Raw genomic sequence first — 17,967 nt, forward strand, 5'->3', positions numbered from 1 at the left:
GGTAAACACGGAAGCGACATCATGACGTCACTTCCCGTTTACTCGGCTGCCAATGGCGCTGGATTAAAAAAAAAATACACTATTCAGAATCACAGAAAATGGCGATCTGAATAGTTTGAAGTGTAAAGGAGGGATCGGATCCCTCCATAAAGAGTACTTGTCACCACCTATTACTGTCACAAGGGATGTTTACATTCCTTGTGACAGCAATAAAAGTGATCAAAATTGTATTTATTTTTTTTAAACAATTTATTAATTTTAAAATAAATTATTTTTTTTAAAGTGCCCGCCGTCCCCGCGAGCTCGCGAAGCAAAGAAAACGCATACGGAAGTCACGCCCACATATGTAAATGGTGTTCAAATCACACATGTGAGGTATTGCTGCGATCGTCAGAGCGAGAACAATAATTCTAGCACTAGACCTCCTCTGTAACTCTAACTGGGTAACTGGAATTTTTTTTTAAAGCATCGCCTATTGAGATTTTAAGGTACCGTAGTTTGTTGTCATTCCACGAGTGCGTGCAATTATAAAGTGTGACATGTTTGGTATCTATTTACTCAGTGTAACATTATCTTTCACATTATGCAAAAAAATTGGGCTAATTTGACTGTTTCGTTTTTTTTTAATTAATGAAAGTGTCCATTTTCCCAAAAAGTTGCGTCTAAAACACCGCTGTGCAAATACCGTGTGACATAAAATATTGCAACAATCGCCGTTTTATTCTCTAGAGTCTCTGCTAAAAAAATATATAATGTTTGGGGGTTCCAAGTAATTTTCGAGCAAAAAATATGGATTTTAACTTGTAAACACCAAATGCCAAAAATAGGCTTAGTCATGAAAGGGATAAACTTAGCCTCACTAAATCCTCTATTCTCCCTATGCACTTACTCGCCCCAACTCTAAACAAATTAAAACTGAAATTTCCATTTCAATGGGCTAATAAAGGTCTACAATATCTAGGGATTAACCTTTCCTACCCTTCCAACACTACATTTCACCCTTTTAAATACAATCAAAAACAATCTAGCACATATCTCTTCCCATTAATTTACCTGGCTAGGGAAAATAGCTGCCTTAAAAATGACATTGTTGTCAAAAATAATCTGCTATTTTTCGCACTATCCCCATCCGTTTACCCGAAACTTTTTTCACTACTGTCGACAAAATGTTCATGAAATTTTATATGGGCTGGTAAAATAGCAAAGCTCTCTTACCCTATACTACTTAAACAAAGACAGAGAGGGGCAGCAGGGTTTCCCAACCTGCACAAATATTATTATGCAGCATTGCTAGATCAGGCAAAGTCATGATTTAACCAAGACATTGATAAACTATGGGTGCAGATAGAATGCACAATAGTTATACAAAGAGATCTACCCTCACTCTTACTGGTAGCATTAACTCAAAGACCAATATTTTACCCCAAGTTTCCCTCCATTGATGCAACGATATTCGTTTGGAGGGCTCTAAACAAACAAACAAATCATAGTAAATCCTTACATAGGAAAGATCTCACCTTGGGAGTTTACGAATATCTTATCCCCGCCTTGAAAATAACTAGCAGATCCTTCACAAAGGAAACCACATATATATAATTTTCCTGAAACGCCCCCCCCCCCTCCCCCCCAAAGCATCCTTTGCAGACAATCAACTACATAATTGCCATAATAATAACCCAAATTCCTTCTGCACTTTACAACCAGACATATGGGAATACCTGACTACCTCATTTCATAAACCCAAAGGCCTTTCTTGGTTTTGCCAAAAACTACAAAATAACTATAACTATAGTAAAACCTCAAGTATGATAAACTGGTAGATAAATGCCACGTATGCTCTGTCAGAATGGAATAGAGCAATTCAGTCTAACTACAAACATGCTCACTGCATGAATCATTGGCACTTAGCCCTCAAACTTCTCCACAGGAGCTACTTAACACCTGTGAGACTATCACACATTTTTAAGGATGCTACTAGTTCCTGTTGGAGGGATTGCGGTTCCAAAAGATCACTATTCCACTTATTGTGGGAGTGTAAATTTGTGAGGAGCTTCTGGAACTCAATATTCTCCTTATCGGCAAAAATGACAGGAAATATCCTCCCTTCTAATCCCGAATTAGCCCTTCTCAGCCTAGGGATCGAAAATATACCCACGCAACATAGATGTGTAATCACACATGTCCAGTCACTCATGTCATAGCAGCACGCCTAACCATTACATTAATTTGGAGAACTGATAAAACACATAATGTAATCTACATAATAAATAGAGTAAAAACCCAACATCTCTACAAAAAGTTCTTTGCTTATTCATCTAACACAGTCTCCCAATTTACAGTAAAATGGCTTATATGGTCCACAAGATTTCCAGACTCCTCCTTGATATACTTGTATTATTGCCAGCATACAATGTAATGATACTTAATAGCATTTTAACGGTGGTAAACTTTAGTTTTTGTTTTTATTTTTATTTAGCTTATTATTATGTTGTTTTATATTCTTCCCTAGTCATACCCTGATACCCACTAATATATACGTCCTCACCCTACTGTCTTTTATACACTGTGATTGACATCATATGACAGGTCTCCATCCATAGTAGAATAATAATATGCAGATATACTTATATGTATAACTGGCAAAATATTGAGCTATGAAGGGTAATTGTCCTATTGCTATATGTACATGGATAATGTTGTTTGTTCAATTACTACTTGTAATGTGCTGAACATATTCTTTAATAAAAAATAATTTAAGTGAGAATGCACTGACCGAGGGGTCACTGTGTCCTCAATATCCCTGATCCTCTGTTCAGCTGTAGTGATTCTGGAATGGATTTTTGCACATCATGTTTAACAATAGAAAGATTCAGCCAGACCATTTCAATCTGGGTGGTTAAAACAATCTGACATGAGTGTAAAGCCTCCATAATATGTTTGAGGGTGAGCCCTTCTCCTGCAGAATCATTCACTTCTTCCCCCTCTGCAGGCTCTCCTGTATGTGAGGTTCTCTTAAGCCTGTCATCAGCCCCTCAGTCCCCCTCAGCTTCCCAGAGATCTGCTTCCTTTATAACAAGGGAGAAACAGACGCGGCCTGAACTACCTGTGAGGCAGAAGTGACAGAATGGCGGGTGGATAGCTGGCAGGATCTATCAGACTGAGACAGAAGTACAGTTAAATCACACTTGTTTAATAATAATAAAAAAAGGAAAACAGAGTAAATGTAGTCAAAACATAGCCAGAGTTCAGGAACCGGAATGGAATGTCAGACAGGCCAAAATGTCAGGGAGCCAAAGAACAGCAAGCAGGATCTGGAGCTAGAAGGAATGTCAGCCAAACAAGTCTTTAACAGGAACACAGGAGAGTGTCTCTAGAGATGTAACCAAGGCGAAGGCAGAGATCATCTGGACTGGATGGCTTAAGTTGTCAGGACTGATGAGCTCAGGATATCAACAGGTGAGTCACTGTGGAGAGATAGGAGCTGGTAATTAGCCAACAGATGAGAAGCCAGCCCAGAGAAGGAAGGGCTGAGCCCAGAGAAGGAAGGGCTGAGCCCAGCCCTGACAGGAGCGCAGACGCTGCGCCATGCCCTCCCGACTTAGTATCTTTAAAGGCTAATATTTAATCAGGTTTAATAGCAATAGGGCAAGCGCTCAAGTTGAAGTTGAGTCCAAGTTTGTATTTGTGATGGTTATAGTGAAAGTCTTCTTTAGTCTGTGTTTTGGCGACTAGGGGATCCTATGTGGCAGTGGTGTCAAATTCAATTTCATCGCAGGCTTCTGGAGGAGGACCACATTTTGCTGAATGCTGAGATCAGGGGAGGTGGAGAAGAGGGGTGCTCTTGCTGCACAGAGAAGCATAAGATCTGTCCTCCTATCTGCTGCTGACTGCTGAGACAAACATCAGATCAACTAAGTACACATCCTCATTCAGCGTCAGAACTCTCACCACCCACCAGCTTTCCGCTCATCCATCTCGCCTGAAGAATGTCATTGCCTCCTCTCTGTGATACTCCTCCAACCCCTGCATCTGTTTGTCAGTGTTTCTCTCCACTCGGCTAGCTGTCAGCCATGGTGCTGCTTACTGCTTCTTTTTCTCTTCAGCTGTAGCTGCACTATGTGGCCAGATTGTGGGTCCTACAACAATGCTTGGGCCCAGGGCAGCTGCCCTATTTGCCCCGCCTTAAAGACAGCCCTGGCCAGGAGGACAGAGTGATTACTGCTAGCAGCTATAGCAGCTGGCAATAATCAAGTTCTAAGAATCCCAACATGCTGGTTGTACTCAAATCAATTTATGGACCTACTTGGATACAATCAGCCTGCTTAAAGACGGATCAAATCTCGGCTGGTCCTTGCTATAAAAGCCTAGATTCGATCCATCTATGGACAACTTTACATGTTCCTGATAACACAGCAATAAAAATGTAGAAACCACCCTGCATTGTATGCTAATGGGGTATGGTAAAAGGGACAAATACTGCAAGATTATTCAGAAATTCTTAGAATAAGCCAAGATACTTAGAAACATCCATTTTTTAGGTATTATGTGGGAATGGAAACAGATACAAAAATATAGTGGAATTTTCTGAAATTTTTACTGCAAAACTGGAAATATTCCATAAAGCATTGCATTGTAAATAACAACAGACTTTGTTTTTCTTTTTTTTTAGCAAAGAAGTTAAACAGGTTGTAAAGTTTGAAGGTTTTTCACCTGAATGCATTCTTTGCAATAAGGTGAAAAACCTTCTGTGCTGCAGCTGCCCATAGTGCCCCCTTTTTTCTTACCCGAGCTCATCTGTTCCAGCAATGTGCACAAGCTCCAGCTGCTGTCTCTGTCCTCATTGTATAGATTTTGTCAATCAAATTCAGTGACATGGGAGCTGGGTCGGGGCCAAGTCATATTTTCTGTGGGGGACTAGGGAGCCCGCCCACAAGGGTGCACCCATGGAAAGCGGCTTTCTGTGGGAGCACCCAATGAAGGGGAGCACCAACGGGGTACCCCCAGAAGAGGAGGAGGTAAGTATAACCTTTACAACCCCTTTACAACCCCTTTAAGATTAACCTGGCTAGCATATGAAAAGGAGTCTCCAACTTTTTTCTGAAACAAAATAAATATTAAATATTTATAGGTTATATTTTACAGTACTTAGCTGGCTTATAAATAAAAAAAAAGTAATGCTTTATTCCTGAATATAATAATTTAGTACATTCTCTTTAAGTATTCCTTTCAAATTGAATTCATGTACGTTATTTATGGTTTTTTTTAGTAATCTTCCTTGTAATGCAGTGGAGGAATACCCCTCCCCAGGAGGCCATTAAAAAATACTTTGGTAGTACTAATAGCAGGTCCAACAGTGCTATTTTAATGGAACAAATACAATAGGAATCAAAAGAGGGCACACTTGAAAACTCCATCCACTTTATTGATTATCTTTAAAGCATCATAACACAGTCAATATGTTTTGTACTGCTAATGCTCATTCATGGTGTACAGAACACAGGAGAGACTGCTCTTTAAGGCTCCATTCACAGTATCGCATCTCAAAAGTTGCACGATTTGGAGTACACCTTTGATGCGTTTTAGATTCAACTTGACACTCAATGCGTCTAAGTAGAACCAAAGTAGTGCAGGCACTTTTTCATAGTCGCTGAGACTTAAATCCCACTGTTTTGAATGGGTGCCATTAAAAAATGGGGTGTGATATCAAACATGTTACATATATTAAAAGAGTACAAATATTTAAAGGGTAACATGTAACATGTATATGTGTACTATAGTATATTGTGTAGTATAATGTGCTACTGGATGTGTTGACTCATTTGTCACATTTTTAATTAAAGCCAGTGGGACATGGAAGTAAGGGGATGGAAGAGCAGAAGATGTACATGGCTCTGGATCGAATGAGGGCTCAGGTGGGCTGATGGGCCAAAATTGATGCCTAAACATCTTTTATCTTAATGAAAATAAAGGCAATAAGGTAGAAAATGTTTAGGCTTTAGAACCACTTTTAAGGTTGAACTGGATGGACTTGTGTCTTTTTTTCAACCTGACTAACTATGTAACTATGTAACTATGTAACTTGTTTTCAGGTTAAGTTCAAGTTTTATTTGTATATATGTATCTTGTGCACAAATTATGCAAAGAAGGAAGTGGAGCCAGGAGGGATCAATCACAGCTGCTGCTAATGAATGTGCTGAGGGCAGTGGCGGAATTATCAGGGTCGCAACAGTCGCAAGTGCGACGGGGCCCTGTAATTCTCTGCCACTTCAGGGGGCCCACCGGCAGCTCGCCCGCACGCCGCCCACCACCTGGGGGGCCCACCTGACTGTCCGGCCGGGGGTGCCAATTCAGTGAAGGCGGGGAGGAGCTCTCTGAAGCAAGGCATTCCTGGAGGAGGCACGCTTTGTGGAGGAACTTTGCGTCTGCAGGATTCTGAGGAGGGGGAATCGATCGATCATCGATTGATTGGTGGTAAGTCACCACCCCCCCTCCAGATTGTGCCAGCCACCACCCCCCTTCAGTGCCACCAGCCCACCACTCCCTCTCCAGTGCCACCACCCCCCTCCAGTGCCACCTCCACCCCTCTAGACTGTGCCACCCCCCTCCAGTGCCACCATCTGCCCTCCAGTGCCACCAGCCCACTAGCTACTGTATTTGTATGTGTGTGTGTGTGTGAGCATGCTTGTGTGTGTGTGTTTGTGAGCATGCTTGTGTGTGTGTGTGTGTGTGTGTGTGTGTGTGTGTGTGAGTGAGCATGCTTGTGTGTGAGCATGCTTGTGTGTGTGTGTGCGCATGCTTGTATGTATGTGTGTGAGCATGCTTGTGTGTGTGTGTGAGCATTCTTGTGTGTGTGTGTGTGTGTGAGCATGCTTGTGTGTGCATGTGTGTGTGTGAGTATGCTTGTATTTGTGTGTGTGAGCATGCTTGTGTGTGTGTGTGTGTGTGTGTGTGTGTGTGTGTGTGTGTGTGTGTGAGCATGCTTGTATGTGCATGTGTGTGTGTGTGAGTATGCTTGTATGTGTGTGAGCATGCTTGTATGTGCGTGTGTGAGCATGCTTGTATGTGCGTGTATGAACATGCTTGTATGTGCGTGTGAGCATGCTTGTATGTGCATGTGTGTGTGTGAGCATGAATCTATCCATGGCCACCGCTGCCACCCCCATATTTAGGTGTCTGGTCCCTTTTGGGGTGCCTGAATTACAGCGGCGGGGGGGGGGGGGGGGTGTTTTTGCAGCACCTTATTAGAGCCATGGGCTCTAATAGGCTTCAAAATAGGTGAACTGCGAGCACCATGCTTGACGCTCACAGTCTACCCAGGCGTGTTAAAAAAGTTAATTAATATTCACTTTCCTAACACTGAACCGCCTCTCCACCAATCAGTTGTGCAGGTCTGTTACCCATCACCCGATTGGCTGAAACGATAGACACAGGTATTGGACGCCCATCAGGAGGAGAGGACGGGAGATGAGGATGGCAGGAGATGTATGGAGGACCCCGCTCATGGCCATTACCCACTGCCCCACCAAGACAGGGTAAGTGGCGGGCAGACATCGAGCGGGCTATGGGGATTCACAGTGGCAGCATTTGATGGGCACAGTAGCGGCATTTGATGGGCACAGTAGCGGCATTTGATGGGCACAGTGGCAGCATTTGATGGGCACAGTGGCAGCATTTGATGGGTACACTGGTGGCATTTGATGGGCACAGCGTCAGAGTTTGATGGCACAGCGGCAGAGTTTGATGGGCACAGTAGTGACGTTTGATGGGCACAGTAGTGACGTTTGATGGGCACAGTGGCTGTAATTGATGTTTTTTAAATCGGTTCCTTTAAATGCGGCCACCCACTTGGGACTGGGCCCTGGTGTTCAACCATCGGGCTCGAAGAAAAGAGCCCTGTCCGGAGGTCGGGGGGAGGGGGGGGCCCGCCATGGTTTCCTGCATCGGGGCCCTGAAGGTTCTAGTTATGCCACTGGCTGAGGGTACAGCTTTTTAAAGAGTGGTCGCTCCTGTGCTCTGTGAATCCTGAATAAGAGCTAACAGCGGAAAATTACTGTATTTCCTTGCTCCCACTGTGTCTACTCTTTGCTGTATATGGCAGTTTAAAGATTATCAATAAAGTGGAAGCAGTTTTCAAGTGTGCAGCCCTTTGGATCCCATTGCATTTGTTCCACATAACTAAATGAGCAGTGCTTGCACCTGAATACACTAGAGGTGAAAGGAACCGTGTGCCGGACCCATCTGGAGCAGCAGCATACACATGAGTGTTATTTTGGTAGTTAGAGTTGTCTTTATTTTTGGTAGCATCAACCATGTGACCAACTATTTTTTCTTGTTTTTTTAAACAATTTGCTGGTTTTGTTTTATCTAGATGGAAAGTTCTGTGCAAGTTACAATCATCGAGGTCTCATATCAAAGGCAAAAATGAAAGCTATCAAATATAGCATTGTGGTCATCCTTGGTAAGTAACTACAAATCATCTAGCATTAAAAATAATTGAAACCAAGCAGCTAAATACAGTATCTCACAAAAGTACACCCCTCACATTTTTGTAAATATTTTATTATATCTTTTCATGTGACAACAATGAAGAAATTACACTTTGCTACAATGTAAAGTAGTGCGTGTACAACTTTGCTGTCACATCAAAATAACTCAACACACAGCCATTAATGTCCAAACTGCTGGCAACAAATGTGAGTACACCCCTAAGTGAAAATGTCCAAATTGGGCCCAAAGTGTCAATATTTTGTGTGGCCACCATTATTTTCCAGCACTTTAACCCTCTTGGGCATGGAGTCCATCAGAGCTTCACAGGTTGCCACTGAAGTCCTCTTCCACTCCTCCATGATGACATGACAGAGCTGGTGGATGTTAAAGACCTTGCGCTCCTCCACCTTCCATTTGAGGATGCCCCACAGATGCTCAATAGGATTTACGTTGGGAGACATTCTTAGCCAGTCTATCACCATTACCCTCAGCTTCTTTAGCAAGACAGTGGTCATCTTGGAGGTGTGTTTGGGGTCGTTATCATGTTGGAATACTGCCCTGCGGCCCAGTTTTCACTCACTACTTTACATTGTAGCAAAGTGTAATTTCTTCAGTGTTGTCCTCCTACATATACAGTGAAGGGAAAAGGTATTTGATCCCCTGCTGATTTTGTACATTTGCCCACTGACAAAGAAATGATCAGTCTATAATTTTAATGGTAGGTTTATTTTAACAGTGAGAGACAGTATAACAACAAAAATATCCATAAAACGCATTTAAAAAAAGTTATAAACTGATTTGAATTTTAATGTATAAACTAAATTATTGATCCCCTATCAATCAGCAAGATTTCTGGCTCACAGGTGTCTTCTATACCGGTAACAAACTGAGATTAGGAGCACTCCCTTTAAGGGAGTGCTCCTAATCTCAGCTTGTTACCTGTATAAAAGACACCTGTCCACAGAAGCAATTAATCAGATCCCAATCTCTCCACCATGGCCAAGATCAAAGAGCTGTCCAAGGATGTCAGGGACAAGATTGTTGATCTACACAAGGCTGGAATGAGCTACAAGACCATCGCTAAGCAGCTTGGTGAGAGGGTATCAACAGTTTGTGGGTTTATTCACAAATGGAAGAAACACAAAATAACTGTCAATCTCCCTCAGTCTGGGGCTCACTTCTTGGAGTTTCAATGATCATATGATGATGGTGAGAAATCAGCCCAGAACTACACAGGAGAATCTTGTCAATGATCTCAAGGTAGCTGGGACCATAGTCACCAAGAAAACAATTGCTAACACACTATGCCATGAAGGACTGAAATCTTGAAGCACCCGTAAGGTCCCCCTGCTCAAGAAAGCACATGTACAGGCCCATATGAAGTTTGCTAATGAACATCTGAATGATTCAGAGGAGAACTGTGTGAAAGTGTTGTGGTCAGATGAAATCAAAATCAATCTCTTTGGCATTACCTTAACTCGCCATGTTTGGAGGAGGAAGAATGCTGCCTATAACCACAAGAACATGATGCCCACTGTCAAACATGGAGGTAGAAACATTATGTTTTGGGGGTGTTTTTCTGCTAAGGGGACAGGACAACTTTACCACATTAAAGGGTCAATGGACGGGGCCATGTTTTGTAAAATCTTTGGTGAGAACTTCCTTCCCTCAGTCAGGGTATTGAAAATGTGTCATGCATGGTAATTCCAGCATGACAATGACCCAAAACACACAGCCAAGGCAACAAAAAAGTGTCTCAAGAAGAAGCCCATTAAGGACCCGGAGTGGCCTAGTCAGTCTCCAGACCTTAATCCCATAGAAAATATGTGGAGAGAGCTGAAGGTTCGAGTTACCAAACGTCAGCCTCAAAACCTTAATGACTTGGAGAGGATCTGCTGAGAAGTGGGATAAAATCCCTCCTGAGATGTGTGTGAACCTGATGGACAACTACAAGAAACATCTGACCTCTGTGATTGCCAACAAGGTTTTTTCCACCAAGTACTTCAAATATATTAATAGTAAAAAGGTCAAGTCTGAGCATGTAGGCCCTTTACAAAACAATCTAGAGTTGGTGACTGGGGACAAAGAGAAGGCTAATTTATTAAACACTTTCTTCAGCTCTGTGTACACAAAAGAGCATGGGGGAGCTCATGTCCATAATGGGGGTGGTAGTGACACAGCCCCAAATGATCCACAATGGCTCAAAAGGGATATGGTCCAGAAATACTTAGACAGAATAAAGGTGGATAAAGCACCTGGACCTGATGGCATCCACCCACGGATCCTAAAAGAATTGAGCTCTGTAATTTCAGAGCCATTGTATCTAATTTTTAGGGACTCATTAATGACGGGAATAGTCCCACTGGATTGGCGCAGGGCGAACGTGGTGCCTATATTTAAAAAGGGATCAAAGTCTTTACCAAGTAACTATAGACCTGTTAGCTTAACTTCTATAGCTGGGAAGATACTGGAGCGTTTAATAAAAGACCACATCGACGAGTTCTTGCTGAACAATAACACTTTAAGCAACAGACAGCATGGATTCATGAAAGACAGAAGTTGTCAGACAAATCTGATTTCTTTTTATGAGGAGGTAAGTAAAACCTTGGACAGAGGGGTGGCGGTGGACGTGGTATACTTGGATTTTGCAAAAGCATTCGATACAGTTCCGCACACACGGCTCATGTGTAAGGTAAAGTCTACAGGTTTGGAAATATCAGTTTGTAAATGGATAGAAAATTGGCTAGAAGACAGAATTCAAAGAGTCGTGGTTAATGACTCTTACTCTGAATGGTCTAAGGTTATCAGTGGTGTACCCCAAGGTTCAGTGTTGGGACCCTTACTTTTTAACATCTTTATAAATGATATTGGGTCTGGCATCAAAAGTAATATTTCTGTCTTTGCAGATGACACCAAGATATGCAGTGGAATAACGTCTTTACAGGATGTCTCCAATTTACAAGCCGACCTCAATACACTGTCTAATTGGGCGACTATGTGGCAGATGAGGTTTAATGTTGATAAATGTAAAGTTATGCACTTGGGGCCTAAGAATATGCATGCATCATACATGCTAGGGGGAGTACAACTGGGGGAATCCATAGTGGAGAAGGATCTGGGGGTTTTGGTAGACCATAAGCTCAATAACAACATGCAATGCCAAGCTGCTGTTTGCAAAGCGAGCAAAGTCCTTTCTTGTATTAAGAGAGGTATGGACTCCAGAGAAAGAGATATAATTTTGCCCCTGTTCAAATCATTAGTAAGACCTCACCTGGAATATGCCGTTCAGTTTTGGGCACCAGTTCTCAAAAAGGATATCGGGGAACTGGAGAAAGTGCAGAGAAGGGCAACCAAACTGATAAGAGGCATGGAGGAACTCAGCTATGAGGAGAGATTAGAGGAACTAAATTTATTCACTCTTGAGAAGAGGAGATTAAGGGGGGATATGATTAACATGTTCAAATATATTAGGGGTCCATATAGTGAACTTGGTGTTGAGTTGTTCTCTGTACGGTCAACCCAGAGGACACGGGGGCACTCTTTACGTCTAGAGGAAAAGAGATTTCAGCTTCAAGTATGGAAAGGTTTCTTCACAGTTAGAGCAGTGAAAATGTGGAATAGACTCCCACCAGAGGTGGTTCTGGCCAGTTCAGTAGATTGCTTTAAGAAAGGCTTGGATACTTTCCTGATGGTACATAATATAACTAGGTACTAACATAGGTAAAGTTGATCCAGGGAAAATCCGATCGCCTATTGGGGGATCAGGAAGGAATTTTTTTCCCCTGCTGTAGTAAATTGGAGCATGCTCTGCTGGGGTTTTTTTTCGCCTTCCTCTGGATCAATTGTGGGCATAAAATTGGGTATCTGGATTGTACGATTATTTTTTATTTTATTTATTTGTTTTTAAGGTTGAACTGGATGGACTTGTGTCTTTTTTCAACCTGGCTAACTATGTAACTATGTAACTATGTAACTATGTACTAAGTCATGTTTCACTCATTAAAATGCATATCAATTTATAACTGTTCTGAAATGCATTTTTTCTGGATATTTTTGTTGTTATTCTGTCTTTCACTGGTAAAATAAACCGACCATTAAAAATATAGACTGATAATTTCTTTGTCAGTGGGCAAACATACAAAATCAGCAGGGAATCAAATACCTTTTTCCCTCACTGTATCTTCTCCAAACAAGAAGAGACACACAGAGTGGGAAGCTACACCCCAGCATAAATTAGTCCCTGAATAACCACACTACAACAATGACAATAAAGCATCTGCCTACAGATAGATCTGCTTCCTTGTGACCTGATATTAAAAAGGAATTCTGTGTCTGTTGATATGCTCTGATTGAGTCTTCACTTAACAAGTGCAATGTAATCATTATTTATGCTATGCACAATACTATGCACAATGCAGCAGTGTGCTCTGCTTGCTTTTCTTTAACTACATCACTTTCAGATGTACAGTTTGTGGAGCTAGAAAAGAAAAGTTGTTTGTCTACTCTCCTATGTAGCATTTGCATCAAGCTTCTAACAAATGTTGCTTTTGGATTGTTCTGTAGCCTAAAATAAAAAGAACCGATCCAGCACATTCATAATGAAATATAAAAAAACTCAAAATGTTAACCCAACTGTTCTAATAATGTGAATATGGGGGTTTCCTTTGTTAGCACATACAAAGAGCAGAAAACTACAGTACATTATGCAGTGGCAAATTGTTTCAGCTTATGAAAGTTCTATTTCACTCTTGTGCCTCGTACACAAGAACTTTCCCACAACAAAACTGTGGATTTTAGTTTGAAGGTTGTTGGCTCAAACTTGTCTTGCATACACACGGTCACACAAATGTTGGGCAACAATAACAAACATGAGAACGCAGTGATGTACAACACGTATGACGAGCCGATAAAAAGGAAGTTCAATTGCCATTGCGCCACAATCTCATGCTAGTAGAAGTTGGTGAGAGACGATTCGCGCTTTTCAGCTTCGTGCTTTTTAGTTTGTTTCTGCTTATCAGTTTGTGCTTGTCGGTTCGTATCTGTTCTTCAGTAGGTGTTGTCAGTTCGTTCCTTCTTTCAGTGCATTCTATTTATAGTTCGCTTCCGTTTTTCAGTGCATTCTTGTCTGCTTGTTTCTGATTTTCAGTTCATTCTTTTCAGGTCCTTTCTGATTTTCAGTGCGTTCTGTCAGTTCGTTCTAAGCAGCCATGTTGTGGTTATGTACTCATAGTAGAGTTTGATCTGTTGTTGGGCTTGGTGTTGGAGTTCTTGCTTTGATCCAAGTCCAGTCCATGAACAGGGGGAGGAGGAGTTCATGGACCAAGAATTGGTTACTTAATCATGACCAATTCTCTCATATGCCTTTGCTGCGAGAGTTCCAGAAGAATAATCCTGAAGATTTCAGGAACTATCTCCAGATGACGGACCCCATTTTTCACCGTATGTTGGCTTTGCTGTCTCCCTATATTACCAAGCAGGACACCTGCATGCGGCAAGCCATCACTCACGAGCAAAGGCTTGTCGCCACTTTGCGGTACTTGCCAATGGGGAGAAGCCTCCAGGATATTAAGTTCACGACTGGGATCTCCCCCCAGGCTCTGGGAATCATTATTCCAGAGACCTGTTCTGCCATCATACAGGTCCCGCAGAAGGACTGTATTAAGGTAAGTTTTATCCTTTAACATCACATTCTATGTATTTAATGTTTGCTAATGTATTGTATTAATTTCTTCATTCCATTATTACCTTGATTGTAATATGCTGTGAATGTCATCTTTGTCCTCATGCATGCTGTAAGCTTTTACTGCTCCTTTTTGTCCTTCATTCATATTTATTTCAGATTTATGGATGAATTCACCAAAGCATGTAGTGCAAGGGCCTGCCTGAATACTTTCAAATGGTACTGTTTAACGTTTTGTTCTCCTATTATCTTGATAGGTAATTGCAGAATGTAATGTGTAAAAATGTGCTTCAATTTGTACAGTGTGTATTCATGTTTTTGGATTATGAAACTTCTCCTGTCCAGTGGGCTGCCAATAGTGTAAGTAAGGAGGGGCTGGCCAAAGTAACACACATTATTTATGCATTCAGCTCTCAATGAAGTGGAGACGATTACCTGTCCAAAACATCTTCCCCCCACCATAAAAGTTTTCCAATGGGCCATCGGGGGGGGGGGGGGGTATTTGATAAGTGGACCTTATACTTTTGTCTTTAAATACTAATTTCAATAAATGTTTTAGTTATACTCATGTTGGCCAAGAATGTTTGTGTCTGATCTGCTTGCAATGTTATGTGCAAAAGTACTATTTTTTATTTTCCTGTTTGACTCCACAGTTTCCTTCCAACCCACAGGAATGGCAGACTGTTGCCTCCCGATTCCACCAGAAGTGGGACTTTCCCAACTGTAGTGGTGTGATGGATGGGAAGCATGTCCGGATCATCCCACCCCCCAACTCGGGGTCATACTACTATAACTACAAGGGGTACAGTAGTATTGTGTTGTTGGCAGTGGTGTCGGTGGCTTATGAGTTTCTGTATCTGGATGTGGAGAAGAATGGCTGTATATCCGATGGAGGAGTCATCGCCCAGACTGAATTTTACAGATGGCTCCAGAATGACAGCTTGGTCATGCCACCTCCAGTGGATAAAGTGGCGGGCCTCCCATTTGTCTTTGTGGCAGATGAGGCCTTTGCACTGGGGGAGCATTCAATGAGGCCATTCCCCGTGAGAACCCTGACACCAGACCAGAGGGTTTTTAATTATTTTATTTAATTAATTTGGCATAATGGCCAACCTGTTCCGGCTATTCCAAATGGCCATAAACATGGCGGAATACAAACTGAATCACATAATTTTAAGCTGCTGCATTCTGCATAATTTTCTGCATAAGAATGCAGCCAACTATCTGGCCTCAGTTGCAAATGAGGTCAATCGCCGGCAGAAACAATGATGGCGCTTGATCATGGCCATCCTGGCTTGCCCCCCCCCCCCCCAAAGTGCCAACGAGGTACGGCAAAGCTATGTGGAGTACTTCATGGGTAGGGGGCCAACTGATATGCCAGAGAATCTTTAAGCTGTTTCAAATACATTTTTTAAGAAAAATCTAAACTCATATTTCATTTGATTTACTAGTTGTGTTTCTTATCTGTTTCCTAGGTTCTCCAATGGCCTTTTATTTTTGGCCATGTTCTTCAGTAGTGAAAACGTAACTTATTTGATACATGATGTGGCAATCTATTTTTCAGCTATTACGTTGTGCTGTGAGTCTGCTACACACACAATGTTTTTATTGCTAATGTATGTAATGCATTAATGATAAAAAAAATTCCTCCTTTTTAACTTCAGGAATTAATTGCTTGTAGTCCCTAAAATGGCCTGATTTTGGGAAATTTTACCGCACAGTGGGCGTTATTTACTAAAGACAAATCCACTTTGTACTAAAGTGCACTTTCAGTGCATTTGAAAGTGCACTGAAAGTGCACTTATAATGCAAAGTGGATTTGTCTTTAGTAAATAACCCCCACTGTCACTGTAACTACACCAACTTACTAAAAAACCTGGTATTGAACATTAAAAGAAGATGCCACACATTGTTGAGTATAAAACATTTTACTCCAAGCACATTCACAAGTGCATTAAAATAGTTTTTTTTTTTAACAAACTAACATCTTTGGTGTATTACATGTATGTTTGACAGTATATAGTCTTTTTTGTGGCTAACAGGTATGTTTAAAATCATAACATACACATCCCCAACTTAGAAACTTGCAAAGTTCAACTTTTATGAAGTGAAGGTCATATGAGACATTAGTATGTCAAAACTTTGTTGATTTTGCCTTCATCATATGGGGTGATCTCCCCCCTGTAAAAGCCACATTTTGTAGATGCACACAAATTGAGTCTCAAAATATGTATTTCCCTCATCTCATGCCTAAAATGTGTGTCCTTTCCCTACATCTATTTTTTTGAAAGCCACAAAACACACAGTGTGTCAGCATGTGCTATCTGACATCATGGGATATCAATGTGCACATTTTGTGGGTGCAACCCCTTCCTCGTAACTAAAGTAGGTGAGAGGAAGGGGTTGCACCCCCGAAACACGTCTATTGATCCCCCATGATGGGAGCTAGCACATGTTGACACACTGGGCCTTATTTCAGAAAGGAAAATCTACTTTGCCCTACAAATGCACTTTCAAGTAGTTTTTGCTTTTTTGAAATAAGCCACAGTGTGTCAACATGTGCTAGCTCCCATCATGTGGCATCAATGGACGTGTTTCAGGGGTGCAACCCCTCCCTCTCACATACTTTAGTTGCAAGGAAGGAGTTGCACCCACAAAACGCGTACATTGATATCCTATGATGGCAGATAGCACATGTTGACACACTGGGAGTTATTTACTAAAGGAAAATCTACTTTGCACTGCAAGTGCACTTGGAAGTAAAGTCGCTGTAGATCCAAGGGGGACATGCAAGGAAAATAAAAAAACAGCATTTTAGCTTGCACATTGATTGGATGATAAAATCAGCAGAGCTTCCACTCATTTCAGATCTACCCCTCAGATTCAGGGCGACTGCACTTCCAAGTGCACTTGCAGTGCAAAGTGAATTTGCCTTTCATAAATAACCCCCACTGTGTGCATCTTCAAAATTTAGCATTGTAATTACTTTAAAGGATTTTAAAAACTTAAAACAATAATGACAAAATTTACATTTTTGGGTGGTTTGAGATTTTGGCTAAAACATCAATTATGTTGGTCAGTCTTTTTTGCTTGACCTCCTCTAAATCCCGATTGCACACCATTATCTCACTGATGAGGACTTGTGTATTTGCACTGTTGAAGTGAGTTTCTTCTTCCACAACATCCACATCACTTAAAAAGATGTGGTCTCAGACACTGAACTGTTGTGGTCACCATTTTGACCACTTCCTGAACCTCGGCATCAACATCCTCAGGTTGTGTGCTGAGTTCCCCTTCTTTAGGAGGTGTGGGGTTCCTGGTGTCCTTAGATGTCCCGATTCTTTGCTCCCCTATGTGAGTACAAAAAAGGTATACTTGGCAGACAGATATTTGAGGCGAGAAATAATAATATGAAATATTGCTTGGAAGTGTTGTCCAATTGTCTGTTTTGGCAGAGTTCCAAGCTGAAGACATGATTTTTTCCCTTTCAAAAGCTGGAATACTTACCTGTTTTGTGCAAGTTTCGCACAGAGAGACCCCTAGTATCTACTGGAGCACAGAGGCGGCTCTAGGGTTTGTGAAGCCTTAGGCAAATCTGAGACATGAGGCCCCATTCACATCCATAATGGGAAAAATAATTAAAGCAATAAAAATGAACAGTATAAATTGCATATATTAAGAGTTTTAAATTCTATGAACTATGAATTCACCGTTTTATAGAATTTTCTCTAACCAATTCTTCTTTAATCAAATATATATATTACATATATATTATATACAGTATTACATGCATATTTCTC

General features: G+C 41.4%; 1 protein-coding gene across 1 annotated transcript in view; it reads left to right on the forward strand.

The window, feature by feature from the left end:
• Window positions 1–17,967, forward strand: part of NPSR1 (neuropeptide S receptor 1) — a 658,045-nt gene that overhangs the window by 590,965 nt on the left and 49,113 nt on the right. Inside the window, exon 7 of the mRNA XM_077493935.1 lies at window positions 8,369–8,458. Coding sequence (XP_077350061.1) covers window positions 8,369–8,458 — 90 coding nt within the window. The remainder of the gene's footprint in view (window positions 1–8,368; window positions 8,459–17,967) is intronic.

Source organism: Lithobates pipiens, unplaced genomic scaffold (assembly GCF_037356315.1).
Source record: "Lithobates pipiens isolate NorthernLeopardFrog02 unplaced genomic scaffold, aLitPip1_a1.2 Scaffold_19, whole genome shotgun sequence".
Taxonomy (NCBI): domain Eukaryota; kingdom Metazoa; phylum Chordata; class Amphibia; order Anura; family Ranidae; genus Lithobates; species Lithobates pipiens.